The 25,126-nt window shown below is 47.1% G+C and overlaps 4 protein-coding genes and 1 long non-coding RNA gene across 26 annotated transcripts in view; 2 read left to right on the top strand and 3 right to left on the bottom strand.

The window, feature by feature from the left end:
* The window catches only part of LOC147128530 (clathrin coat assembly protein AP180), a 24,300-nt gene extending 24,069 nt beyond the window's left edge, over window positions 1-231 (bottom strand). For 6 of the 15 annotated variants that reach the window (XM_086019452.1, XM_086019456.1, XM_086019453.1 and 3 more), the window contains exon 1: window positions 1-226. This exon is cut by the window's left edge and continues 403 nt beyond it. The gene's annotated coding sequence lies outside the window, so the exon portion shown is untranslated. The other 9 variants (XM_086019458.1, XM_086019457.1, XM_086019462.1 and 6 more) reach the window with 4 other exon arrangements.
* LOC147128529 (uncharacterized) overlaps window positions 1-1,249 on the top strand; it is a 12,943-nt gene extending 11,694 nt beyond the window's left edge. Inside the window, exons 3-4 of the long non-coding RNA XR_015084006.1 lie at window positions 465-708; window positions 1,138-1,249. This is a non-coding gene — a long non-coding RNA (uncharacterized LOC147128529). The remainder of the gene's footprint in view (window positions 1-464; window positions 709-1,137) is intronic.
* Window positions 1,250-1,886: 637 nt separating this feature from the next.
* angel2 (angel homolog 2 (Drosophila)) lies at window positions 1,887-11,399 on the bottom strand. 4 transcript variants are annotated; one of them, XM_086018277.1, is made up of 10 exons: window positions 11,334-11,383; window positions 6,981-7,167; window positions 5,552-6,039; window positions 5,173-5,405; window positions 5,027-5,096; window positions 4,180-4,604; window positions 3,878-4,022; window positions 3,704-3,806; window positions 2,922-3,055; window positions 1,887-2,846 (listed from the first exon to the last, which is right to left on the bottom strand). In XM_086018277.1, exons 3-10 carry the CDS (start codon window positions 6,030-6,032, stop codon window positions 2,686-2,688), a joined length of 1,752 nt encoding a protein of 583 aa, XP_085874403.1. In that variant the 5' UTR covers window positions 6,033-6,039; window positions 6,981-7,167; window positions 11,334-11,383; the 3' UTR covers window positions 1,887-2,685. The 4 variants fall into 4 exon arrangements, with proteins under 4 accessions (XP_085874403.1, XP_085874402.1, XP_085874404.1 ...); XM_086018276.1 differs by lacking the exons at window positions 6,981-7,167; window positions 11,334-11,383 and adding an exon at window positions 6,333-6,460 and having other exon boundaries at window positions 5,552-5,712; window positions 5,791-6,039; XM_086018278.1 differs by lacking the exon at window positions 6,981-7,167 and having other exon boundaries at window positions 11,334-11,399.
* LOC147128527 (phospholipase A and acyltransferase 2-like) lies at window positions 8,019-12,240 on the top strand. 2 transcript variants are annotated; one of them, XM_086018280.1, is made up of 4 exons: window positions 8,019-8,154; window positions 9,439-9,559; window positions 9,943-10,241; window positions 11,739-12,240. In XM_086018280.1, exons 1-4 carry the CDS (start codon window positions 8,137-8,139, stop codon window positions 11,832-11,834), a joined length of 534 nt encoding a protein of 177 aa, XP_085874406.1. In that variant the 5' UTR covers window positions 8,019-8,136; the 3' UTR covers window positions 11,835-12,240. The 2 variants fall into 2 exon arrangements, with proteins under 2 accessions (XP_085874406.1, XP_085874405.1); XM_086018279.1 differs by lacking the exon at window positions 8,019-8,154 and adding an exon at window positions 8,165-9,306 and having other exon boundaries at window positions 9,393-9,559.
* Window positions 12,241-12,558: 318 nt separating this feature from the next.
* galnt14 (UDP-N-acetyl-alpha-D-galactosamine:polypeptide N-acetylgalactosaminyltransferase 14 (GalNAc-T14)) overlaps window positions 12,559-25,126 on the bottom strand; it is a 34,893-nt gene continuing 22,325 nt past the window's right edge. Inside the window, exons 4-15 of one of the 4 annotated variants that reach the window (XM_086018270.1) lie at window positions 23,330-23,397; window positions 22,754-22,819; window positions 20,189-20,310; window positions 19,146-19,233; window positions 18,509-18,593; window positions 18,368-18,430; window positions 18,130-18,256; window positions 17,715-17,807; window positions 17,507-17,590; window positions 16,376-16,520; window positions 15,158-15,289; window positions 12,559-14,063 (exon numbers count right to left, since the gene is read on the bottom strand). In XM_086018270.1, coding sequence (XP_085874396.1) covers window positions 13,642-14,063; window positions 15,158-15,289; window positions 16,376-16,520; window positions 17,507-17,590; window positions 17,715-17,807; window positions 18,130-18,256; window positions 18,368-18,430; window positions 18,509-18,593; window positions 19,146-19,233; window positions 20,189-20,310; window positions 22,754-22,819; window positions 23,330-23,397 — 1,495 coding nt within the window. In that variant the 3' untranslated portion in view covers window positions 12,559-13,641. The other 3 variants (XM_086018271.1, XM_086018272.1, XM_086018273.1) reach the window with 3 other exon arrangements.

The following is a 25,126-nucleotide window of genomic DNA, read 5'->3' as shown; positions in this document are numbered from 1 at the left end:
GCAATTTCCCTTTTTGTGGGCCCAAATTAACGCTCCATATGCGCTCCGGATAATTCCTTCCAATTGTGCGGCGCTTTTCTGTGGCACCGAATGCGCAAAATGTGTGCGCCCCCAAAAAGAGGAGGAGGAGGAGGAGGAGGAGGAGGAGGAGGAAAGCACGGCGGAAATCCCTATTCTCCTTCCTTACGCTCTTTTCCTTGGTTCTCCTATCAGAATGGCCCATCTAACACTGTCCTCCCCCTGCTTGAGGGTACTTGGACACGGGCGGGTGACACAGCCCACGTCTCTTAAAGGGGGCGTACATGCAGTACGAGTGCGTTTACGCCGCGTGTCAATAGATGATGAATGGAACATGAGCACCCATGTATAGATTTCGCGAATGCGAGTAGCACTGGCATTTTAGGGAGGGAGTTTCCATTCTAGTTGTAACCTTGAAATGATGTTTTTTTTTTTCTGTGTTTCAGTCTTATGGAGACATCCGATTGGATGCGGCGCCAAGTGGAAAGAGTCAAATCTCCAAGTGTTTATTTGGGTGAATTTGTGGCCTCAAGTCATGTGCTGTTCTAGTCAGAAAGGGCGTTGAGCCCTCAACGACTGAGCATCCGACTTGTTTATCACATTCCTGGCAAGGCAAGGGCCATGATGGAGGTTGGCAGGAAGGCAAGGGAGAGGTGGGCCAAGTAAGGGTCCGGCAGCAAGGAATAAAAGGTAACCACCGAGTAAAGCTGAACTATCTTCCTAAACTCCATTGTTGAGGCATCCAAACAAAGCTGTGGAGCCCTAAGGTGGTCTGTGCCTGCAACACCCAAACCTGCAGGGAGGCATGCTGTCAAACCAAGTTTCTGTCTTTTGGGACAATTGCTACTCTTCTAGTTTCATCTGAATCCTGCAAAAAAATACAATTAAAATTACTAAATAAAATCCACCATTAAAATCACATATGTTCCCTTTGTATATTAAATGGCCATGTGCTTTGTTACCTCTGTCCAGTCTTTGTGTCCCAAGCCACCTCTTCACATTTTCATTCATTTGGTTTTATTACCCTAGTCTGGTGGATGGCTTGCAATATAACCCAGAAGTTAGGTTCAACTGTTACAGGTTGGAAAAATAACTTTTTTCCCCCCATTCTTACTTTAGTTGCCATTCGTTTTGGAATCTTTCATCCAGCTCCTCCACCTTGATCAACAAGCACGTGAACAGCCACCATTACTTTGGAACCGTCAGCCAAAAATAAAGTTTCCTTTTCTTTGTCTCATTGACTTTATTGGTTCTTTTCTTCCTCCAACCTGCAAAACACATACCATAAACTTAGCTGTGTGCCGCTCACTTCATTTTGTACCCGAGCAAAGCATAATAGTCATTACCATCGTCCAACAGTTCCTGGTGCGTCTCGGACCATGCCGCTCCAACGCCACCATGCAAAATGCATGGGGATGCATTGGTGTGTTGATCAATATGATTCAGTCCACCCTGAAAACTGACGTTGCACACTCCAGCTTTCAAATGCCATCCTCGCAAGAAAAGGCTGCACTGGATCCAGACAAGAACATTACACTCCAACCTTTCTACCATGGCACCAAGAGTCCACCAAACCTAAAAAAGAATGGGGGTAACTAAACCTAAAGAATGGAGGCAACCAAACCTGCTTGCTTCGAAGATTTTTTTTTATTGACGTTATCACCAGGGGTGAATGTTTGTCACCATTAGTTTACTTCTACTAAGGTTTAATTTGATTTTCACGCCATCGTCTTCAGGCTGTCGCCGTCTTGTGGTCAATATGAGAAACGCTGTCGCTGACAACTTCTGGAAAAAAAACAAATCGACCAGCCGTTTTTCCATTTGTGTCTCATGCTACATTATATTTTCATTTTAGAAGTAGACAAATGGAAAATTAAACTTTTATTAGACTTTTACTATACTATGTCAAGGTTGGTGTTTCCATCTAGCACTCTCTGGGACACTCTCCTTATTATTCGATGTTAAGGTACACAAAGAAAAATGATAAGAAAAATTTAAAAACCCAGCATTTAAATAATAATAAATAAATGGCTAACTGCTAACAGACTAAAAAACATACAACACTTTAAAAAAAAAAATCTGAAGTAGTTAAAGTAGCCAAAATGTCTTAAAAAAGTTAAGACAAAGAAAACGTGCATTTAAAGAATCTAAGCTAAATACGTATTTTTAAAATCATTCCTTATAAATAAAGTGACAATCAAATACCGCGAAAAGAATTATATATTTAAAAAAATACATACAAAAATCAAAACCTGGCGAAAAATACAATCCTGCTAAATAATAAAACTGTGATTAATTAAACCTAGAAAAATAATTAGAAATGAAACATACAGCTGAAAGCAGCTAAAAAATAAATGCACCGTTATGGATGAGTAAGCTTGTTGGGGAATGACATACTCAATGACTGCCTTTGTTCAAATATAGACATTGACATCTAAACATGGAACAATGTCAAAACATTGATTTCATGACTCTTGCCGTATGTTGTTTTTGTTGTTTGAAACCTTGTTTCACAAATAAATGCGGATGTGGGAAAATGTCCTCCAAAAACATCTTCTTTTTGTAGCATCCTGATAAGAAACATCATCATGCAGTGAAAAAAATCGATTGGCCTCAAGTCTCATTGTTAAAAAAGTCTTCAGCAAGTCCTTTGTTGTCGCGCCAGCGTCACGAGCGCTCGCCGACCAACCACCGGAAGCGAGCCAGCAGCGGGAGGTGGTCTGACGAGTGCCGCGCGTTGGGCAGGCCGTCCGCTTCCTCCAACTCAGGCTGGCCCACCAACGACAACCTGCCCAGCAGCTGGAGGCCCCGCCTGCCGGGAAGTGACCCTGTGCGCAGGGAAACAAAGACAAGCATGAATCAATTCGTGTCCATGTGTCACACTTGCAAGCGGGCGCACGTACCGCAAGGCGTGTACAGGATGTAGTCCACCATCATGGCGCAGCGCGAGTGGCACGTGGTGACGGCGGCTCGCCCGTCCGGCGCCAGGCAAGGCGGGTAGCACGAGCGCAGCGGCACGCCGTGCTCCAGACGCCAACTGCAAGCACGCGCACACAAAACTTGTTTGAGTTGTTCATTGCGCTTTGGGTTTCTGGGGGGGGGGGGGGGGGGGGGGGCTTGTTTTTAGGGAGGGGAATGTACCACTTAAAATATACTGCTATTCTGCTGAATACATTTTTTGTTTTTTTTTTCAAGAAAATATACAATTTACTCATGTATATTTGTCCTGTTTTCTTTCAATAGTTTCATTAGAGCATTTTTTTGTGGATTGTGTTTCCGGAAATGTATAACTTTTTCAAAATGTCTTGTTTTTTTTATATACTACTTTTTGATGGGAAGTATAGAACATCGGTGGGGGGGGGGGGGGGGGGGCAGAAAATATCAAACTTGAAGATGAACTTTTGGGTCAGCCGACTCTTGACGAGATTTTTTGTGACTGAAAATTAGTGTCTTGGTCCATGCGCGTGCGCATGTATTTGAGCGCGCTTTCTGTGAAGGCTCCAAAAGCTCTTGGACACACTCAAAGGTGAAAAAAATAAACACAGTTCTCTAATATATGGAATTCTTAAAAGGTATTTCTATACTGACGGCACATTTGTCATACATTTCTTCATTTTGGGGGGATAAGGCTTATTCAAAAAAAAAAAAAAAAACAACAAGGAATGAATGACCAAAGCATTGAAACCTTTTCAAATCTTTGTCGGCCACCGGCGGTCGGGCGGCCGCTTGTCGGGCAGCCGCTTGTCGGGCGACTTCTTCCACGGTCAACTGGGAGATTTCTCGTTCAACTGCGTGCAAACGACAAGACGGTTTTGAGTGGTTTGGTGAGCGTGCGGTTGAGGTTTTCAGGCCAACCGACCGGCGGCTGCAGCGGAGGAGGGCGAGGACGCGGCGGAGGCGCAGGTGCTCTCGTACTGGCACCGCTGATTGATGCCCAAAGAGGGAGACCAGATGGGGCTCTCCAACAACCGCTGGCCTCGAGAGCCGTACTCCTGACCGGACACCTGCGCGTACACACAATTAGTATTGAAAATTAAATAAGTCACATTTTCGAATACTTTTTTCCTAATACTGTATTTGATTTGGACTCTTATGATTATGTGATAAGAATGCCTTTATTGATCCCACAGTGGGGAAATTTTCAATGGAGTTTGTCGGCACCGTGGCGATGGGAAGGTGACGGTAGTCGAGTCGTCCGTTGGTGAGGAAGGCAAAGAGCGGACTACACGGCGTGGAGTTGAAGTCCCCGCACAGAAGCACCGGGCAGGCTGCGCCGTCCGGGAGGCGAGCCAAGCGGCCGATCTCGGCCAATAGGATGGCCAGCTGGGCCAGCTTGACGTCGCCCCGCCGCGGGTTGTACAGCAGGTGCGTGTTGGCCACGCACACGGCGTCTCCGTCGTCCACGTCGGCGTCCGTCGGCCGCAGCAGGACCACTAAGCCCACGTTGTCGCGGTCCAGGAGGGCATCGCCCGGCCGCAAGAACTCGATTGGATTGAACTCGAGCAGGGACAGGCGCGAGGTCTTGAAGGCCACGGCGCAACCGTCCGGTTTCTTGCCCGTGCGCTTCTTGTACACGCACTCGTAACCTCAAAACACAAGCACAGCGCAAAAAAATCACAACTCAAGTACAATAACAACAATGATTTTTTTATATATATTCTATATTTCTGAGGGCGGAAAATATTTTAGGGAGGAACTAAAGTATTTTTTTCCTGTAAAATAATCTGGGTTTTGACAAAGTCTTTTAAGAAATATCCTTCATTTCTATTAGAAAATAAACTGAATAAGTCACTTTTTTTTTTTTAATACTGTACTTCTTTCACTTAGAAAAGGGCTATCTCTTTTCAATCAATAAAAAGTACTGGACTATAAACAAATGTGTTTTTGGAAAATGCTTTTTTCCCCCTCTAAATACAACTAATCTCCTCCCAAATCTATAAAAGACTCATTTTTGTTCCTTTTGAGTTTGCTTTTGCTGAATGAAAACTCGTGGCCAATGCAAAACTACCTTGTGCGTGTAGCGCGGGCTTGATTTGATTTTCAAAATGGTCCTCTTGAACCTCCTGAAGGCACAGCACCTGAGGGCACGAGCGCACAGAGGTCAAAGGTGACCGACTTTACCGAGGTCACCTCGGCGCAGCGTGGCGGCCTCACGTCGGCGTCGTAGTGGCGCAGCTCGGCCAGCAGGTTGCGCAGCCGGTGGGGCCAGCGCAGGGCAGCGGGCGGGCAGTGCGGGTACAAGTAAGCGTTGGCCCGCAGCAGCTCCTGCGACAGGATGTTGTACGACATCACCGACAAGTCAAACGCCTTGCGGCGCCCGCGTGGCGCCCTCGCCGCGCCCCAGCCCGGCAACGCCTCCCAGCGTCTGGGCAGCAGCGGCTCCCAACCTTCAATCGGGGCAAGGCACACATTTGAAATTGGTTTCAAGGTCTTTGAAGCGCTCATTGCATCTTTTTTTTAATTTATTTATTTATTTTTTTTATTCCGCAAAGATGGCAATTTTGGGAACGGAGCGTGTGCTCCACGCGCTCACCTTTCATAGGAGCTTGACCGTCATCTGATTGGGTTCCCGGCGGAGGAGGTTCCCGAACAGCTTCCTCGGAGGAGGTACCGAGCGTCTCCTCATTTTCGCCGCGAGGCTTGGATTTGCGCTGTGACGGCGTGTGCACACCTCCGTCTTTGTCCCTAGGAGTCCTTGCCATGTGTTTGCTCTTAAGATCTCCACTCAAAACTTTACTGTTTTCGCTGGTGTCGCTCGAGCGAGAGTCCCACCTGCCGCCGCCTCCTCCTCCTGTGCTTGCATCTCCATCCTTGAGCCTTCTCTTCTCCCCTGCGCTCCTCCTGCGTTTGGAAGGAGGCTCGTGGTCCATCATGAGGCCAGTGGAGGTGGACACCCGGCGAGGTCTTATCCTCCAGGGAAGAGCGTTTGTGAAGCAGACGAGGGCCAACCGGCAGACGGCCAGATGGTGAGGAACGAGGCCGGTAGCAACGCTGCTCAGGTGGCCAAGAAACATGACGCGGCTGGACGCAAGAAGCAGAAGATGAACAACATCAATTCATTGTTACTGCGTGGAAAAATACAATCTTTCCACAAATGCAAACAAGCAAGCAAGCTAGCTACAAACACAAATTCATCTGGAACAATGCGATCGAGTCTCCATCTGAGATCAGACATGCCCGAGAAGTTGTTTAAAAAAAACACAGACACACAATTACACAGCGAAGAAAAAAGTTCAACCTGAAATTGATTGATCGCTACTCTAAGTGTAACACCAATCGCATTTATAGTTTCGTTTGGTCTTTTAGCTACTCACGTTTCACGTTCAGTGAAGGAGACATAATCGGTTAACAAAATGGCAAATTCAATAATAACTACTGAGTATTTATAGTGGGTATAAGAAATGTTTAAACCGGTTGGAAAAATGAACAGCGTCTTTGACATTAGACGTCATGATTACGTCAAAATTAGGCGTCAGAATCCACTGATGTGTTTATGACTTCGGGAAAAAAACACATTTCAGAGCTTTCTGTTGAAATGTGTGCATAAAAAATGGACGAGTAGTTTTAATATTTCCATTTAATAAACGGATGAATAGTTACTGTGAACTCAATTAAATTCTTTGGTCTACACAGCTCAAGTTACATTTGGGATACAATTGACAGAGGCATTTAACCGATAGCTCTTGAACGCAGCACCGGAAGTCGACTCTTCCTTCAGGTCGAGTGGAAAACGTAGTTTTGTGTTCAGTTAACACATTTTGGGATTCGTGTAAAAGGCCCGTAAATGAACTACAAAGTTGTCGGTGTACCGGAAATAGCGTCCGGACTGGAAACAAATGAGTTATTTTTTTTATATCGTGTCACGAATTGGCAATGTACGTTATGATTGATTTTGCATATTTGAATCTTGTATACATGTGGATGAAAAAAACATGTCTTAAAAGAACGAAGTTGTGACTTACGTGGGCGTGGGTCTGCCAGCTAACAGCAAGCGAGCAGGTCACCGTTGCATGCAAACATGTCAGCTTTGCTGTCGCGACGTGTTCACATGCTGCATAGCAGCACGATTGAAGGCTCGCTTTTGGCGAGGGGGTCCGTGTCGCCTCCGTCGGTGGACCTTGACCGGCTGTCGCTGTGGCGACCTCCTCACTTCAGTACAAGATTGTTATTTATTTCGATGTAATTTTATCTGCCTTTATGCAAATTAGTTATGACGACTCACAATGACGTAACAAGGACACGTATCGAATTTGGTTCTACTTTTGATTATGATTAGTCTCTCAATTGTTTTATTTGTATTCAGGCACGACTCCGGGATTTGGGGCTTGACCGGTACATAGGAGGGCTGAGAAAATAATTCATAGACATATTTTACTATATCAAATAAAATACTATTAGCCCCGGTGTAGCGCAATCCCTGTCTGTATTAAAGCAGCACTGGGCAAGAAATCGACCTGAATAACATTTTTTCACAACTCTTTTGATGAAACATTCACTTACACGTACAGTGGTTGAGGGGGACACTTTACGCCCTGAGGGGGTCTGTATTATTTTTACTGGCACAAAGCAACTTTGAGGGGGATGGGATCAACCCTGCCACACAAAAAAATACAAATGTCCTGAACTGCTTTATGGCATACTCACTTCTTCCTTTCGCTATAAGGACGGCTCAGGATTTCACGACACTACGCGCTGGCACGCATGGGAAATGTGGTTGATTTTTGTCAAAACACTACCGCTTTTGTCCACATGGCGCCGCCATAATCCACAAAAACTGACATATGACACAGTGTTGCTTTAACTTAAAATACCCACTTAATTAACTTAGAAGACCCTTATTAAAAATCGATTAGCTTGAACCTGGGAGCAAAAATAAATTTCTAAACGAATAAACATTTGATACAATCAATTCACACTAAAAAGTGGAGTCTGCTTTTGCGCTTGAACTGTTCTTGTCATTGTCTTGTCCTCTTTCAAGTTGCTTGCTTGCATGCGTCAAAGTGTCCAAACCTGAACTGCACACTTGCATACACCCTGCAAATACACACAAGCACACACCCTTTTCACACCAACGTACGCGCAAGTCAACCGCAAGGCAAGCTTTCAGGGGAGTCCAGCATGGACTTGGAGGCGCAGGTAAGGAGAACAGATATTTTGGATTTCGCTAAATAACTTACATGTTTATATATATTTTGACATTTTTAACAATAATCTTAAATACTTATCTTTTGCTGAACTGAGACCACGTCAAGTAATAACTGACTTGCTACAGCGCAAAAGGTTAAGAATAATAATAACACTAGTTTCTGGGGTGCAAACTATGAAATACACAAAAACCAAAGCTTCATATCGTCGCTGTCCTGTGAAAAACACTTATCTTAGGTTCATCTTCAGGTAAGAATAACAGTGGCATATAATTATGTAATATCACAACCAGGGACGTAGTCCCTGTAGAAAGATCCACTCTTAAAACCGCACCGGATAATTGTCTTGTTTTTTTTTAACCTTGTCACGAGAACAGAAAGAATATTTAGCCTGACAGCTACAAACGCATGTTACGGCCCTCGAAATTAAACCACACTGTTCACCCTGAACGATTACAATTGAGCTGCTATGAATTCAGAAAATTCATATTGGAGATGATTTCAATAAAAAGGATCAATTGAACTTTCCAGACAGAGCAGACAAAAGTGGTGGCGTGGACAACAGACTTCAATTGAAACCTCCGATTTTTAGGATGCTAAAGATTCCCGATGCTAAAGAGCATCGTTACCTGAGTCATCTTTGAATGCTTTTCCAAAACAAGAAAAAAAACCAGTTGGACAAACAACAAGAGTCCATTTGGCTCCATTCAACCTTTGACTTGAATAGAATACACTATACAGCAATGTATACCCAAGGAGTTACATCTTTGTGTTGAGTCAATGTGACCTATAGTGCTTATTTGACTTCAAAAGTAATGATTAACTGCACTGCACTTTCCAATAGGCTTGAAGGCAAACTAGTTCTGTTTATTGATTTAGTTCCAAACAACCCTGAATGGAACCCTTCTTCTCTGTTTTCTCAGCTGGTGTCAAACATGACAGAACAATGACTCTGGAAAATAAAAACGTAACCTTGAGATAGTCAATAGAGCCGGCTAGATTCAACCCGCTGAACGTTTTGATGACTCGATGTGCTTGACGTGCAACTTGCTTGAAGGACGCCAGACTCGTTTGTGACTCGCACATACAGTCGTTTTCCCACCTGTGTAGTAATGCAGTGCAACCTGCTTGAACACCGCTTGAGGTGTGTCACATGCGTCTTTTACCTTCTATTTCCGTTGTTGTTGTTGCTGCTGCTGAACACAGTCGCGTGGAATTATCATTCGACAGTCACCGTCACAATAATAATCATCACAATGACCTGTCACGGGCCCAGATCGAGGAGATCGCGTCATCGGCCAAATTCGGAGACCTGATCGAGTTCTCGTACCCCATCGGCTACTCGCACTGGGGCGTGTACGACGACGACGGTCATGTGATCCACTTTGCTGTGGCAAGTGAGGAGAGAACTTTTTTTTCTTTTTCCTTTCACAAATCAAAGGATTTCCCAGGTGTCTTAATAACACGTCTGTGCAACGCGTTCATCAAAATACTCCAGCCACGATACGTATTTTAATTTTGTGGCGTTTCTTCATCTGCAGCATGACCGTACAGTATGTCGAAGTTTCGATTTCACAGACAAGCTGGCTGGAACCCTCTTCCGCGCCTACCCATTGAAAAACTTGACGGAAATATTCACTGGTGGCAGGCAAGGGGTGGATCCATGGTTCAAAAATGATCGATAACTCCAAAAAAAGAGTTCAAATTGTATTAAGACACCCGGGAAGAATTTCAATGCGTTTTTTTGCAACTGTTTGCAAACTTCCTGTGCGTTGCGCAGACGAGGGCCAGCTCATGAGCAACATCCGCACCTCGCTCCAAAGTGTGTTCCCCCTCTGCGGCGACCTGCTCCTGGGCGCCACCCGCATCCGCCGGGTGCCGCTGGGCGAGGTCAACGTGCCCAGCGGCGTGCACATCCTGATCAGCAACAACCGCCACGCTTTCACGCCGTCCTCGCCCGAGGAGATGAGGCGGCGGCGAGACGCCCTGGAAGACGAGGAGCTCACCTACAATCTCTTCTGGCTTAACTGCGAGCACTTCGCCACCTTTGTGCGATACGGGAAAGCCGTCTGCAACCAGGTACTTGACGGGTAGCTAGGGGTGGGCGATGTCACCATATTAGCTCGTTAAGAACGTGTTGACGATCTCATAAGGCCGAAAGATCGTTTCTTCGTCTAGAGGGAGCATTCTATAGTTTAGCTCAAAGCCGCTGATGCATACCCGACCAACCAATCACAGCACGCACAGTGCACCGTACGTGTCACTCCCCGCCTCCCTGTTTGTTTGTATAGCGGGAAGCTATAGCGGAGAGTCACCACGAAGCACAGTTGGACCCGTAAAGAAACTCCACATTCACAGTGTTGATTTGTTTTGGCTTTTCCTCGGAGAAGAAAGCGCCAACCGGTTATTTGCAAAGTTTGCAGGGACTCGGTTCGGACGTCAGATGGCAACACGACAAACCTGTTTAATCACTTGCAGAGACAGAGACGGCACCTAAAATATTACGCCGACAGCCAAAGCAAACGGAGATCAGACATGGTAGCCAGAGGCAGCCGCTAGCTGAAAGCTAACACGACCCATGGTAACACAGTCATTGAACAAAGGCACTCCATATGAAAAAACAGGAAAGCGGTGTAAAGAAGTAACCGAGGCAGTGACTTATTACCTTGCTTAAGATAGGGTTCCCATTGAAACGGTGGAAAACGAGGGTACTAGACCCGCATTACGAGCTGTGTTTTTATGTTTTACGTTATGTTACCTTTTATGTTTACATTCACTGCACATTTTCATAAAGATTGGCACTATTCAAATTAAAACCTGTTCAGAAAGCTTATAGCTGGCTTAAATTTTTTTTTCTTTTAAGGTTTTATATATATTTTAAATGTTTTATGTTTAACGTGAGGAAAATGGTCAAAAATGTGCAAATTAGTCTGAAAAATAACCATGTAAAAAGAATCATGATAAAATCATGATCGTGATTTTATTTTTTTTAACAATCATGATATGATATTTTTGCCATATCGCCCACCACTACGGGTAGGCTTTCGCTAAACTAAATAGATGGGCAGCATACAAAAGATAAGCTAAGGTAACGTTACATACACATTGCAGAGAAGAAGTTGCAAAGTAGCAATAGCTCCATACAATATTCAAACAGAAATAATTACTCACAGCGCTTCGGAAACCTGTTCACAGCCTGGTCCCTCACTCAAATCCGTCCCCCAAGCAACGCCAACTCACTATTTTCCTCCCTCGAAGCAAAAAATAGACTAATGACGGACTATATAGACGAATGGCGGATTAAATAAAGGGCCTTTTGTCCATGCTTTGTCCGTCTATTTTTAATTCTTTCCCGTCATTGGTCGATTGTCAGCAAAACGGGCATCCGTCAGTGACGGATAGACAGAGCGCCCAGCTCTGATGAATACGAAAGCCTACGCAAACACAGCATCAACACAAAAAGTGACACACAATATTTCCATAGCTCTGGACTGTAGACTGAGGTGACATGCAAAGAGCCCAATTTGATAAAAAAAAGAAAGTTGACATGTCCTTCCTCCACTTCCATGTCCACAGATTCCCACCAAGCCCAAAAACGTGGAGACCAAGTCAGCCACCAGGGCCTTCCAGGACATCGTTGACGCCAAAGCCACCAACAAAGACCCTTCCTAGTCACACACACACAAACTCAACTCATGTTTACAATTTTATAAATAAAAAACAAAACGTCCTAGTAAGATATCTGCTGAATAAAAATTGATTGAAACGTGGGGCAGTGACTCACCTGTTGAAGAAAAGCTTGCTGTAAGTCTCACTGGCTCCTGCTTTTTTAATGATCATTACTGCCCCCTACAGGACTGAAGTGGAACACGTGATGTTTAGGCTTGTTTGGCCTTGACGGAGGTTCGAGTTGTCTGATATTTTGATTTTTTTTTTTTGCACCGAGTGCTACTGAAGTGTGGGCCCAATAAAGTGGCAACTATGCTTATGTTAAAATAACACAACATTTAGAGTCAGCACCTGCCTGTCAACATTCAAAGTGCCTCTGATGAACCTCAAATAAAGGTCAGCTGTTTGAGGTTTGTTTTCTTTTTGGTCACAATAATGGTGAAAACGTTTAGATGTGATTAATCTTGATGTCACTTTGCTACCTCACAAAAACTAGTCATTTGAACAGGGGTGTGTACATGTTTCATATCCACGGTAGGTTTCTAATGTTCGATGTTGGGACTTGACGTGTTGTCGTAACAAGACCGGAATGCAGTCCAGCCTGCTTGACCACAACGTGTCCGACTGGCTCCTCTTTAGTTGCGGCGTATCACCAGCATCTTCTATCATCGTTCTTAGGGTTAGTATTGTGCGTTCGTTGCTAAAATAATATTCCACTATCGATGACTTAGTCGTTAGAACACTTTATTGATACGCAAATAAGACATCATCCAAGGCGACGAGCACACTTTGTGCCGCTTTACCTTGGGGTCAACAAAGCAAAAGCAGCTCTGAATAAATTGATTAGCATTTGGTAGAAATCAAAATCAATTGTTTTTTTTTGGGGGTGAACAAATTAATAATTTAAGGCCACATTGCCCATATTGTAGTTGTTTATGTATGTGTGAGTCTTGTGACTCTAAGCAGGTGAGTCGCCGTCAAGCTTTGGTACCACAAGGTGGCGTTGTCATCCTGCGGCAAAAAGTAGTCAACTAAAACGTCACACGCTCTCCATTTGAAAGGGAACATACTTGACATTTTGAAGAAAAAAAACATGCTTGAGATTGTGAATGAAAAATAAACACTTCCTTGACATTTTGTGTCATGCTGAGATGCGCAGTTGATAGATAACAAGCTGACGTGTGCTTTGTGCAAGTGTGATGAGCTTGTGCAAGTGGACCTCACGTGTCCGTTGGGTGTAACCAATAAACAATAAATACAATATAGAAGAGTTTTAAGGGGCACTTGGTGCCTTTTGTCCACAGAGCGTCAAGGCTCAGGTGGTCCCCTCCGAAGCACAACGTTGGGGGTGTCCTCGAGCAAACTACGAAAACCTCAGTTGCTCCCGATGCCGTGCCATCAGTTGGTGAATGTGGGGGGAAAAAAAACCGTGTTAAGTACCTTGAAGGTAGAAAAGCTCCGAAAAAGTGGTTATCAAACTTTTTAGGTTCAGGGACATTTTTCTATGTTGTTGGGATCAAAAATTGTAAAAGACAAGACATTTTTTCCCCCCCAAAATCGATTCTTAATATTCAATGATAGTTTAACGAGGGAAGAAAAAAATGTGTTCTACCGTGTCGCGTGAGGTGGTGACCCTGACCATCGCACCAAAGGACTGATCGCCGTGGTAACAATGCGACTTGACTCAACCAGCTGGCCAAAGGACGGTAAACTGCCCGCTTCTATATCGACTCATGACACAAAGTGCCATTCGCCAATAAACAGAACACTCATACAATATATGCATATATACATTACACTTGTGTCCATATTAGGGCTGCGCAGGATTCCGTGGTGACGGCGGTAAAAAAACCCAAATCTTTTCAAATGAGTCAATAAGAGACGTATGACTGTATATGGCACGCACTCCATTTTGATCAAATTGGTTTTCTCTGTTGTTGGATGATGATATGTTTTTTTCTGAAATAAGCTCGAATATATAACAGCCCAGGGACCGCGTTATCCCAGCCAAGGCCCGTTTTCCATCACAGTCTTGAGGTTTTGCAGCTGGGCGGCCCCCGCGCTCATCGGGGGTCAGGAGAAGGGCACGTCCCAGCGCTGCGTGGAGGCGCCCGGCTCGCACGGGCCGATGACCAGCATGCGAGACGAGTCCAGCCCGTCCAGCGCCATGGCCGAGTCCAGGCAGAAGCGAGACGCCACGTGCTCCAGGTGGGTGCCCGACTTCTGCCAGCGCTGAGGGACGCGCACACACACAACAGGTTCAAATCCGATTCCTGGATGGGCCGAGTCAGACGGGCAAGCCTGGGCCACGGACAACTTATGAAGATTTCCAAATGATGACAAAGATTTGAATCTCCAAGTACCACGATAACATCCAACATTAAAATACTGGAGTGCACTTGGCTTAAATAGTCCCCAAATTCTGCAAAATAGCAGCAGTGACACAAAACAACAAATGAGGTGTGCGGATGAAAACGCGAGATCTCACACACACGCACACACACACACAAACACACACACGCTAAACAGTTGCTGAGGTGTTGCTGACGACTTTTAGTCGCCTCCCTCCCGCTTGACAGGAGTGACTCCCCCTTCCTGCTTGTTCTTCTGTACCCCCCCCCACACTCTCACATAAATGCCACCCACCCCTCCCATCCCTCTCAGTTGATTTATGACTTGTCAGGTTGCTTTCCGCTGCAGGGGCTTCGGGGACGTTGTCAAGGTGCCCACTGGTCGGAGAATGACAAGTGTTGGGGTCTGTGTGTGTGTGTGTGTGTGTCAGAGCAAGGATGCAAGAGAGAGAGAGTGAGAGAACAGAAAAAATATGAGAGCAAGAAAATGAGCGTGCAAGGGCGAGAGAGCAGAAATGAGAGAGAGCGGTGAGATAGTGATGGAGAGCAAGAGAGAATGTGTGAGCGAGAGAGCCGTAATCTTGCGTGAGCAGGCGAGGGCATGAGAGCGTGAGAGAGAGAGCATGTGAGACAACAATAGAGAGCGAGAGAGCAAGCGAGACAGCACAAAAGATAGCGAGAGAGCCTGAGAACGAGAGTGCAAGTGAGAAAGCGAGCAAACGTGCGTGAGAACCAGAGAGGGGAAAAAAAGAGTGAGAGCAAGTGAGAGAGAGAAAGAATGAGAGTGAAAGATATTTATTTTAATTGTTGACTTGTATTAGAAAACTTTCTGCCTAATCCCAATTGACCTGCAGGTATTATTTTTGTCCACTCGGGGTGGCCACATTCCACGTGTGTGGCTTTTAAAGGCGGGGCCTGGCCCGCGGGGAGTGCCGTGGGTGTCGGCCAATGAGAGGAAAGTGCGCAGGTGCGTACCTGCTTGGCGTCGTCCGCCCGGCAGGGCAGCAGCAGAATCTGCGAGGCCGGGAAGGTGGCGGTGACCGACACGCATTTGCGGTCGGCGTCGCGTTGCTGTCGGATCTGCTGGCCCGCAGTGTAGATCCACTCCTGCGCAAAAAAGCGGGCACACCTCAGCCGCCTCACGTCTGCTTTTGACACTTGCGAGCAAGTTCGCCAGATCGGGCACGTAAACGGACGCCTGACGCGCGAGGCCGCCTTGCGTTTGGATGTTGGATGTTGGGAAACAAATTTGCTAGTCTTCAGAGCGCTTCATCTGACGGCTAACGAGTGACACGTCGTCTTAACGGAGACGTCACGAAAGCACCGCGGACGACCTTTCCATTGCCGCCATGAAACTTTTCATTCTGCTTTGTTTGAGCAAAAAGCAGGTTTGAACACTTGTTTGTTGACATTTCCTGTCCTGGTCTTGATGCAAGCAGACAAGATTGTGTTTGTTTTCATTTGATTTTTTATTTATTTTTTAAATTTTTTTCTTAGCTTTGCTACTTTTTCCAAAGCGGGCGTAGCATCCTAATCATTTTGGAGCTGATGGAATATATAATCAAAAAGACCGATACTTCTTTTAACATCGCTGTTGTACTGCGGGTCGAATTCAATCTTCTTCTTTTTTTTTTATAATAACTTCTTTAATATGAACGAAAAAAAGGTTGGCTTTGTATGATGCGACAGAGCATTACATGCTTCCATTATTAAACATGGGGTGGATCACATTAACCCATTTGAAAATCTAGACTATGTATGATTTACTTTAAAGAAAAAAAAAACAAGATAAAATGTATTCTGCTGGCCTGCAATTTTTCATTTTCGTAAAGCGGAAGTCAACCCAAACATCTTTTTTTCAAGAATATGTTCCCAGCAGGCCCACTAGTTGAAACATGGCATTCTGATTCATTTTGCGTTTGTGGAATATAAATTAAGCAGCAAAATGCATTCGTTTTGAGCCATCTCTGGGGGCGGCCATTTTGAAATCCTCCATCTATAAAAAAAATAAAATGAAATACAGAAACCAAAAATAAATGAAAAAGGAGAATGTTATTCTATTTTTCTTTCCTAATTTGAGGTGGTCATGCTCAGTTGTGGGTGGAAAAACCGGAGCAAAGATGAGTTTTTAGTCGTACGAAACGTATCCGAAGCAATGAAATACATGAGTGCAGTTTTGGCCGAGTGTTGGACCTGGTTGCGCGGGCGGCCGCCGTCCGTGTCCCCGCACGGCGCCAACATGAGGACGGGCGTCTCCTGGCCGTCCACGCGGCGAGACTCCAAGCAGTTGTGTCGCTGTCGGATCGGGCCCGACTGCCGGTCCGAGTCGTCGGGAACCCTGACGGGCAAAAGGCGACAGGTTCGGCCCGAGGCGGGCGAAGCAACAGCGTTTCTTTCTCATTTTTCCACCCGCCGGCTCGACTTGGCCGCGTGATCTTAACGAGGACGAGAAAAAGGAGCAGACGCTCCTCAAGTCCATCAAGATGGAGTGTTTGAAAAGGACGCCGGCGGACTCTCGAGGCTTAACGCTTGAGCAACTTTCCCGGCTGATCAATTGGAGGAAGTCGTTAATTCAATCTGCTATCTGGCTTCCACTTAATAACGCCTCAAAGGTGGAGAGGGGGGGAGGGCGGACGGGGGGCTCCCCCGAGAATCGCACTCTTCATTCCATTCGGGGGATTAACACCATGCAATCTGTGTGTGTGTGTGTGTGTGTCCACCTCTAACGCATTAGTGGATGTTTCTGGAGTGAATGGCGGGCGGCATGTAAAAAAGACGCTCAGATTATCTGGCCTTTGAAAGTCTTATTTTGGTTGTTTGTCACAAAAGCATTTGCATCAAAGTCACATTTCTGTTCACAAAATGCTCGTTTTGCTCTTCTTTTGGCTCAGTAACGGGCCTTTTTCCCCCCCTAATAACGACTCATGCCGCTGTTCACTAAAGAACGGAATGAGGTAGAAACCAACTTTTTTTTTTTTCCTGGCGAGTCGAGGCTACTCCATTGCTTTCGGTGCTTCTATCGTCACTTGTATTGTTACGCATTCCGCGGGCCTTGAAAGGTCAGTGAAAACGTGTCCAAAAAGCCGCAAGTGAACGAGTCAAGCGTGAGCGTGCGCGCGCACAGAACTGGGCGCAAAATGGAGTGTTTGTCGCTCAATCTAGTGGCCGAATGTGTGAATTACGCTTAAAACGTTGTTCGAAAGGGGCTCGAAATTGAAGAAATGAAAAGTGAAAGAAAGTTGGGACAAAAGTACCGGCGCCCGTAGGGGAAGTCGAAAGACGAGAAGAGAGCAGAAAGTAGTGGAGGCAAAGAGAGTTACTCACTTGAGTTGCGGGTAGACGTGCTCCAGGTACCACTTGAAGGGTTTGCACTTGAGCTTGCGTCTCAGCTCCAGGCGGCCGCCGATGCTGCCCGCCGAAAAAGTGACACAAAACATCACGGCCGGCGTCGCAATGCGCAAACGCGGCCGATTCCTTTTTTTCGTTCAAACGCAAATGAAGCAGCTGTGGCGCCTGCAAAGAGCGTGCTTACTCTCCGTACGATTTTCCTCGAGCCGCCGGCCGAGCCGAGTAGTAGAAGAGGCGGAAGTCGTCCATCCAAACCTCGGCCGTGCGCCGCGTGTTCCTAAAACACACGCGCGCGCGCGCACTCTGTCACGCGGCCATTCTCGTGTTCTCACATAAGATCCGCTCGGGCGAGGAAGTGCACCGCGCTAATCTGCAAACTCGCTTTTCGCTCCGGTTCAGCAGAGGCGGACGGCATCTGCGCGTCCGCCTTTGTTGCCACGGCGACGCCCCGTCCTTGACACGGCCCGTCCTTTTCTTCGCCGGAGACGCCCTCGACGTGACGCGCTCATATTTGCGCCACGTCGATCGAGCCGATCGCGATTCCTGTTCGCGGACTCCCAGCGACGAAAGCTTTGAGGCGAACCGCTTTGTTGACGTACTTGATGTAGGTGTTGGCGCTGCCCTCCGGGAAGACGTAGGGGTGTTTCTTGCGGAACACGTGACCCACGCGGCTGCAGGGAACGATCTCCAAGCTTCCGCCACACTGCCACACCCGGAAGGAGATCTCTGCAAGCGCACGCGCACAAGTCAGCGCTCGGAGCGCGCGCGCCGCTCGGCATCCGGCCGAGCGACTCACCGAAGTTCTCGCCGCCCCAGATGTCCATGGCCGTGTCGTACTTGCCCAGGTGCTCGAACCACGAGCTGTCCATCACAAAGAGGCCGCCGGCGATGATGGGCGTCCTGTCGAGTGGCAACATCGTCAGCGGCCTCTTACTTGTTGAGCGCACGCGTGTGCGTGTGTGCGTGTGTGTGTGGTACTTGATTGGCAGGGTGGGGTCGGTGCGGCCATCCCGCTCCTCGGGTGAGAGGCCCTCCCACTTGAAATGAAGGCTCCAATCAAAACCTGAAGAGAAGGGAAAAATAAACGTGAGTTCAGTCCTTGATTTTGAGATTCGTCCTACTTCCGGCTTTCGGGTTTCTATCTGAAGCCTGGGTTAGTTTTGAAATCTTTGAGATTAGTCCTGGTCAGGTGTGAACGCTTTGAGGCCTTAGTACTTGGAGGTCAGGTCTGAAGTCCTTATGATTGGGCCAAGGTCTTGGGAAATGAGCCTTGGTCAGGTTCTGTGTCTTTGAGGTTAAGCCTAGGCCAGGTTTTTGACACTTTGGGATTAGTCCTGGGTTAGGTTTAAACCCTTTTCAGATCAAGCCTAGGTCAGGTTTGAAGTCTTTGAGATTTGTGGTCAAGTTTGAGGTCTACGCGGTCAGTCTTGGAGATGAGGTGGAAATGAGGATTCACATTTTGGAGAGAAGCCAAGGTCGGATCTGTCGTCTTTACGGTTACGGCCTTGGTTTTCAAGGGTTCGGGTCTTTTGAGATGAGACCTTGGGAAAGTCTAAAGTCTTTGCCGTGGGTCGGATGAAGACCGGCAAGGAGGTTTGCCGCGGTGCCGACGTACCCCCTCGTAGGTCAGCAGAGGCGGCCACGTAGGCGAACGTGTCCATGTTGATGATGTCAATGACGGGGCTGACCACCCTGGTCGGGTCCTGAGAGAAGAACAAACGTCCAAAAGGCAAAACGCGGACAGACATGAATGCAGGAAAAGGGCTGGCTTGACTTGCAGGTTTAATTCGGTGAAATTTGGGCATGCAGCAAATAATAGGGTTGAAAAAAAAAAAGTTCATATTAACCGGAGCTCAAAGCAGCTTGACTTGCCCGCTTTGGCATCCGATAAAAGAAAGTCCTGTCAAACCTTGGCCACTTTCCGGCTCACTAGCGCCCCCGTTAACCTTTAAACGAGATCCCCGGTGGCCGTTAAAAGAGGACGTGGAGCGGCTCCAAAGCGGCGCCGCCGTCCCGTCGGCTCTTCGCGGGGATGAGAAGCCGGCTGCGGTCGGCGCCGTTAATGGCGGAGCGTGCCACCATTAGCGCGGTCAAAGCACCGCCAATAATATTAGCCGGCAGGTGGGACGGTCGCGGGCCATTAGCCGCCGGGGGCGCGCCGAGGACGTCGCCTGTGTCGCTATGCAGGGGAAAAAAAAAGAAGGAAAAAAACCCTCCACGCCTGCTTCTGTTACTTTTGTCCTAATTCAAGCCAGGACGACGTCTCTCGGGCTGCGAGTTCCCCCCCCCCGCCGTTTGGCCTTTACGGCATTCAAGTCACCTCCGTCAATAACACAAACATTTCAATGTCGATCCAAAGTGCAGGCGCGCCAACGCCGTCTGATGGATGACTTTCATCTCACACGCCGAGAATGAATATGGATGACGCACGCTCGGATGCGGGAGGAGGTGAGGGGGGACGCGTGTCTAAGGGTGGAAAGGTCATTGACATCGGCAAAAATTGGAGGGCGAATAAAAGGAGACCAGAAAGAGCGAAAGAAATGAAGACCGTTGGGACGAAACAACGGGAAGAGGAGAAAAAGAAGCCCGGGAAAAGGAAGCAAGTGGCAAAGAAGAAAAAGGGGGCGTTTGCGCCGAGGAGAGCGAGCCGGGCAAGACCTGCTGGATCCTGTGGAGGAGCGGCGGCAGCCAGTCCTTGTTGACCTCGCAGTGGCTGTCCAGGAAGGCCAGCACCTTGGCGCTCGCCGCATCGGCGCCGCCAACCCGCGACCGGATCAGACCTGACAATTAGGCACACCCACAATCACATCTTCCTTCCTTTTGTAATTCCATTCAACTGCTCGTTCGATATCACTTTTCATTATCTCTAAAATGCTTGGTTTGAGTTTTTTTTTTTTTTTTTTTTTTAATACATAGAGTATGTGACGTGCAAGATAAAAGTAACAACCACAGAGTATTGCGCAACAAAACTACAATTCCTCAGGGACTATCGGATTTTCTTTCTCGGTTTCCGAGTCTTCTCGGGAGAGCTCGCTCGCACGGGGATGCAACCTTTTAACAAGGCCAGCGCGCCACACTAGACAGGAAGTGAGTCAGCATCCCGCCCGCCCGCGCGTGCGCGTGTGTGGGGGGGGGGGGTGTAAATGAGCTTGTTAGGCAAGCCCGTGTTCTATTCTGTTTGAACTAAATGCTCTGATCAATATTCACTGACATGTAACTGGGTGCGTGTGCGCGCGCATGTGTGTCAGTGACACTGTCAGAAGTTTCACGCGGTGCCGTCGGGCTGAGACTCAGCCAATTTAAAATCCCATTTCATCCTCAATAAGGCTTTATTTTCTGGTTGGCTGCGCGCGCGCGAGCACACACACACAGAAGCAATGAAGAATGGGCGACTTTGTACACGAAGGTGTTTCTTTACAACAGCTTGTGTGCGTGCGTGTGTGTGCGCGGCCTGCAGTATTGGCTTAAGTGTGTATTTATGGCCGTTGAAAAGACAATCAAGAAAGAAGACCTGAAGTCATAAAGTGTTAACGAGCCGAACGGATAAATTGGCCGTGCGCGCGTGCGCGCGTGCGATGCAATGAAAGTGGTCAGCGGCGGCGTGTAGGGCGCCTTCGCCTTCGCCTTCGCCTTCGCGTCGACAACCAAGGTGAAGAAGGAAGGAGAAGGACGACCGCAGCAAAGTGCTCATGGGAGGTCCCGTTGGAAAACTCTTCTGAAAATGTGTTCTGTGAGCGGGTTTGTGTCCGAAAAAGACAAACTGCTGTCATGTGCATTTTAACGAGGACTAAAAGCTCAGCAAAATATCGTATTTCATCCAAAGTAGCCATTCGTCGTATTTTCTAAATAATCACTTCGGACAGAGTTTTGCCGATTAAACGCCGATGATGTCGTCTTTGTCTTTGACATGGAACAATAAAAGCTGTCAAGATGATGTCCTTGCACCGTTTGGCCACTAGATGGAGTGTTAATTCAATAAGCATCTGAAGGGCGAACGCACTGAAACATAGACGCTAATTTGTGTTAGCATTGAGCTAAGTGCGTTGAGTTGAGTTCACAGCCCCCATTTAGTGCTCGTATCTCAAGTTTGGACTCACAAAAGCGAATAAAAAGAAAGACTAAATCAGTCGAGCGAGGCCTCGTAAGTCGAGTCGCTCCTGGACTAATGACAAAAAAAAGATGACGCTTTTCCTGCCGCGCCGGTTTTGCAGCAGTGCGGCGAGCGTAAACGGTGAGAGGCTCGTGTGGGTTTAATCCGCACATTGTGTCGCTGTCACGTTCATTTTGCATTTGGCCATCATTGGCATTCTATTTTGGAGAGCGTGAAAGTGGATTTCCCAGCGTGACAACGCGGCGCAAAGACATGTTGGACACCCCAACGCACGGTCCCCCGCACAGGTGGCGTACCCCCACGATTCCACAACACCCCCCCTCCCCGCTGGAAAAAGTCCAAAAGCTAGTTTAAAGTCAAGAAATGCCTCATTATTCATTATTTAAAAAAATGACTTTTTCAGCCACTTTTGTACAACAGTATGATAAAAACAGCACTCTGCCATATTAGACTCAATAAAACGTACATAAACATCATGTCGACGTCCAAGCTCGTCTCAGCTCCTCACAGAGGATAAAGAAAATGGCTGGGACTACTCTTATATGGACTGTCTAAACGCACCATCGCTAGGGCTGTGCAATTAATCCAAATTCAATTACAATTACGATTGTTGCAGTCCGCGACTACAAAATTGGCATATTCGTAAAAAACGATTAACATCAATTTATGTCCAACGCACTATGTTTGTTTACACAAATAAATCACACTCGAACTTATACATTTGCACCTTTTTCTTATTTCATAACTGCTGAAAGGGTCACGTGTGCATCCCCCAGTACCGTATATGTTAGCATTAGCATTGAGCTAGCTGACTACCGGTAAGCAATGTACTTGTTTTGAATACATAATTTTCTCTTTTTCGGGTTTAGTTTTAAAGTCTTCAATTCAACTGGGAGTGGCACTGAACAACTTGAAGTTTCTTTTTTTGATCACGATTTCACCCCCCCAAAAAAATTGCCCGAAGGCTAGAAAGACCCGTGAGTCGGTTCGCTGGTATCTCAAGTACTCTGTATTCCACTTTTCCAAGCATACGTAATAAATACTAATTCACACACATGAGCATGGTGATGACACACGCACACACACACACGCACGCACGCACACACACATACCTTCTCTCTTGCTGTTGTGCAGACATTTGACTTTGGGCAATTTGGTGAGAAGCTGACAGTCAGTGCCTGCAACGACACAAAGACAACAAGACGAAAGGCACAAAGCGGGCGTGCGTACGCGCGCGTAGGAGAGAGCAGCTCGACGCCGAATGATTCAAACGAAGGACAAGACGAGCCTTCGGGTCGGGGCCGCGTCGGCTGGCACGCGAGTCTTCTTTTATCGGGACAGAAAATCGGGCAGCCGGCATCATTGTCCTTGTTTGTACGCAGCATCTATTATTGAGAAGATTTTCACTTTCTCGTCTTATTGGACGACCGCACAACTCGCGAGTTGAGTTGTTCTACTTTCTTTTCGTCTCCGGGGACGAGCGGTCGCAGATGGATGGCCGCAAAATGGACGCTTCACTTTTCACCTGACTGCCTGCGCGCGCGCGTGTGCGTGTGTGTGTGTGTGTGTGTATGCACATGTGAGAACACTCAAGGTTCTTCGCAGGGAGATATGACTTTTGTTATCTTATCTTGTTTACGTGTGTTGCTGCACCGTGTGTGTTTGGGCGTGTTTGTTCGTGTGCTCACCATCGTCGCTGAAGTCGTCCACCAGAATGATCTCATGGATGAGATGAACAGGAGTTCTGTTTAACACACTGACAGAGAAAGGCATTGTGTCACACGCGCGCGCGCGCGCACGCACACACGCAGCTTAGGAATCCGTTACGCGTGCGTGGCACACCGTTTGAGTGCAGACATGGGAAATGTCAGGCTAAATTCCCTCCTTGGAAGTGTGTTGGCTTTCTGTCGGCCGGGAATGAAAAAATATTTCATTAAAGCTCGAGATTGAGACATCAAAAATTCATAAGTTGCGCGACGCCAAAATGAGAAAATGTCTTTTTGTCCGAGCACGGCTTTTATTTTCAATATTTACACTCGGCTCTGGTTGCCGCCGGTGGGTGAGTTGGAGGGCGGGGGGGGCGGGGGGGGGGGGGGGGGGCGGGGGGGGGGCTTCGGGGGTGTGACTGAGATGACAGGAAGAGGAAGGCCGAACATAATAAGTGGGCTTCCCGTCCCGCTGAGATGCATTTGAACACTGATAAAAGTCAGAATGACGTCCACATGAACAGAAACGGGATTCCACCTATACGGCGTTAAACATAAACACCAAAAGTGGGTTGGGCTCTTAGAATGCAGAACAACATATTAGCTGGGGCTCACGTGTTCAAGAGATACATAATAAGCAAGGGTCGAAAAACAACAACCACCCACGCGTGTGGACTCTCCGGTAGTTTCAATTTTGGAAAATATGTGATCAAGTCATGAAGAGGCTTTCAATTCCACACAGTGGAATTCTAACATAATTCATGGGGTTAGCATCTCTTGCTGAGAAAATGAGAAAAAGGGGTTTCAGAAATGACTTGGATCAATACCAAGCTCATAAGGCTTCAAATCTTATTCAAATAAAAATGAACAGAGTTCAAGAGCTGCTAATGCGGATATAATATGTTGGAATCAATCCGAGAGCAATCGGCGGAAGTCGAACGTTAAGGAGGTCCATCTATCCGAACACAAGTGATGTAGGGAAAATGACCGCGAGCGTAATCGGCCGCGGTGAAACCTTAGCGGAATGAATATGAGGAGAAGAAGCCGGCTGAAGCCGATGCTAAAAAGCGCCGATGCGGCTCAGTGGCTGCCGGTGCGGACGGAGTGGCGGAGAGATCGGCTGATCCGGCCGCCGCGTTCGGGCGCAGGCCGAGCGGCGACCTTCCGCCGACACAAAATGGGCGCCCTCAAGCGGACTTGGTTGGCGGAGGACAAGCATGGAACCGCCGAGCTCATCTCATCACTCCGTCAGCTCTGATGAGACGATCAATTGTCAGATTGCAGCTTGATTAAGTATCGACAAGGAGAGACCTCCCCCCCCCCCCCCCCCTTCGAGAACATATCTATTATTAAAGCAGAACGAATGCCGACGTGCACGAGGAATCAAAGCCAGCCAGCGTTAGGCCACCCCCCCCCCCCCCCCCCCAGGGCCGCAACATGAAGCTTGATGCCGTTAAATGGAAAGAGACAACGCAAGTTTTATCGTTTTCTTTCAGCCCACCGTTACTAAATTACTAAATTAAAACATTAAAGGATTAGACGCACGAAAAAAAAAAAAAAAAAAAAAAAGATTTGAAATCACTGCAAACCACTCAAGAAAGTTGACTTTTCCTTTGCTAATCTCACCTACTTTAAAAGGGGAAATTGTGAGTGCGTACATTATATATATATATATATATATATATATACACACACACATATATATGTGCGTGTTTCCTTTTTCTTTTAGTCATGCTCATTAGTGAATCGGTGCCGAGTGTGGAAGAGAATCAAACATTG

Source organism: Filicampus tigris, chromosome 20, assembly GCF_054856515.1.
Source record: "Filicampus tigris isolate MCC_2025a chromosome 20, RoL_Ftig_1.0, whole genome shotgun sequence".
In the NCBI taxonomy this organism is placed as follows: Eukaryota; Metazoa; Chordata; class Actinopteri; order Syngnathiformes; family Syngnathidae; genus Filicampus; species Filicampus tigris.
Note: the sequence above shows the minus strand (reverse complement) of the source record. Positions and strands in the feature narration are given on the sequence as shown.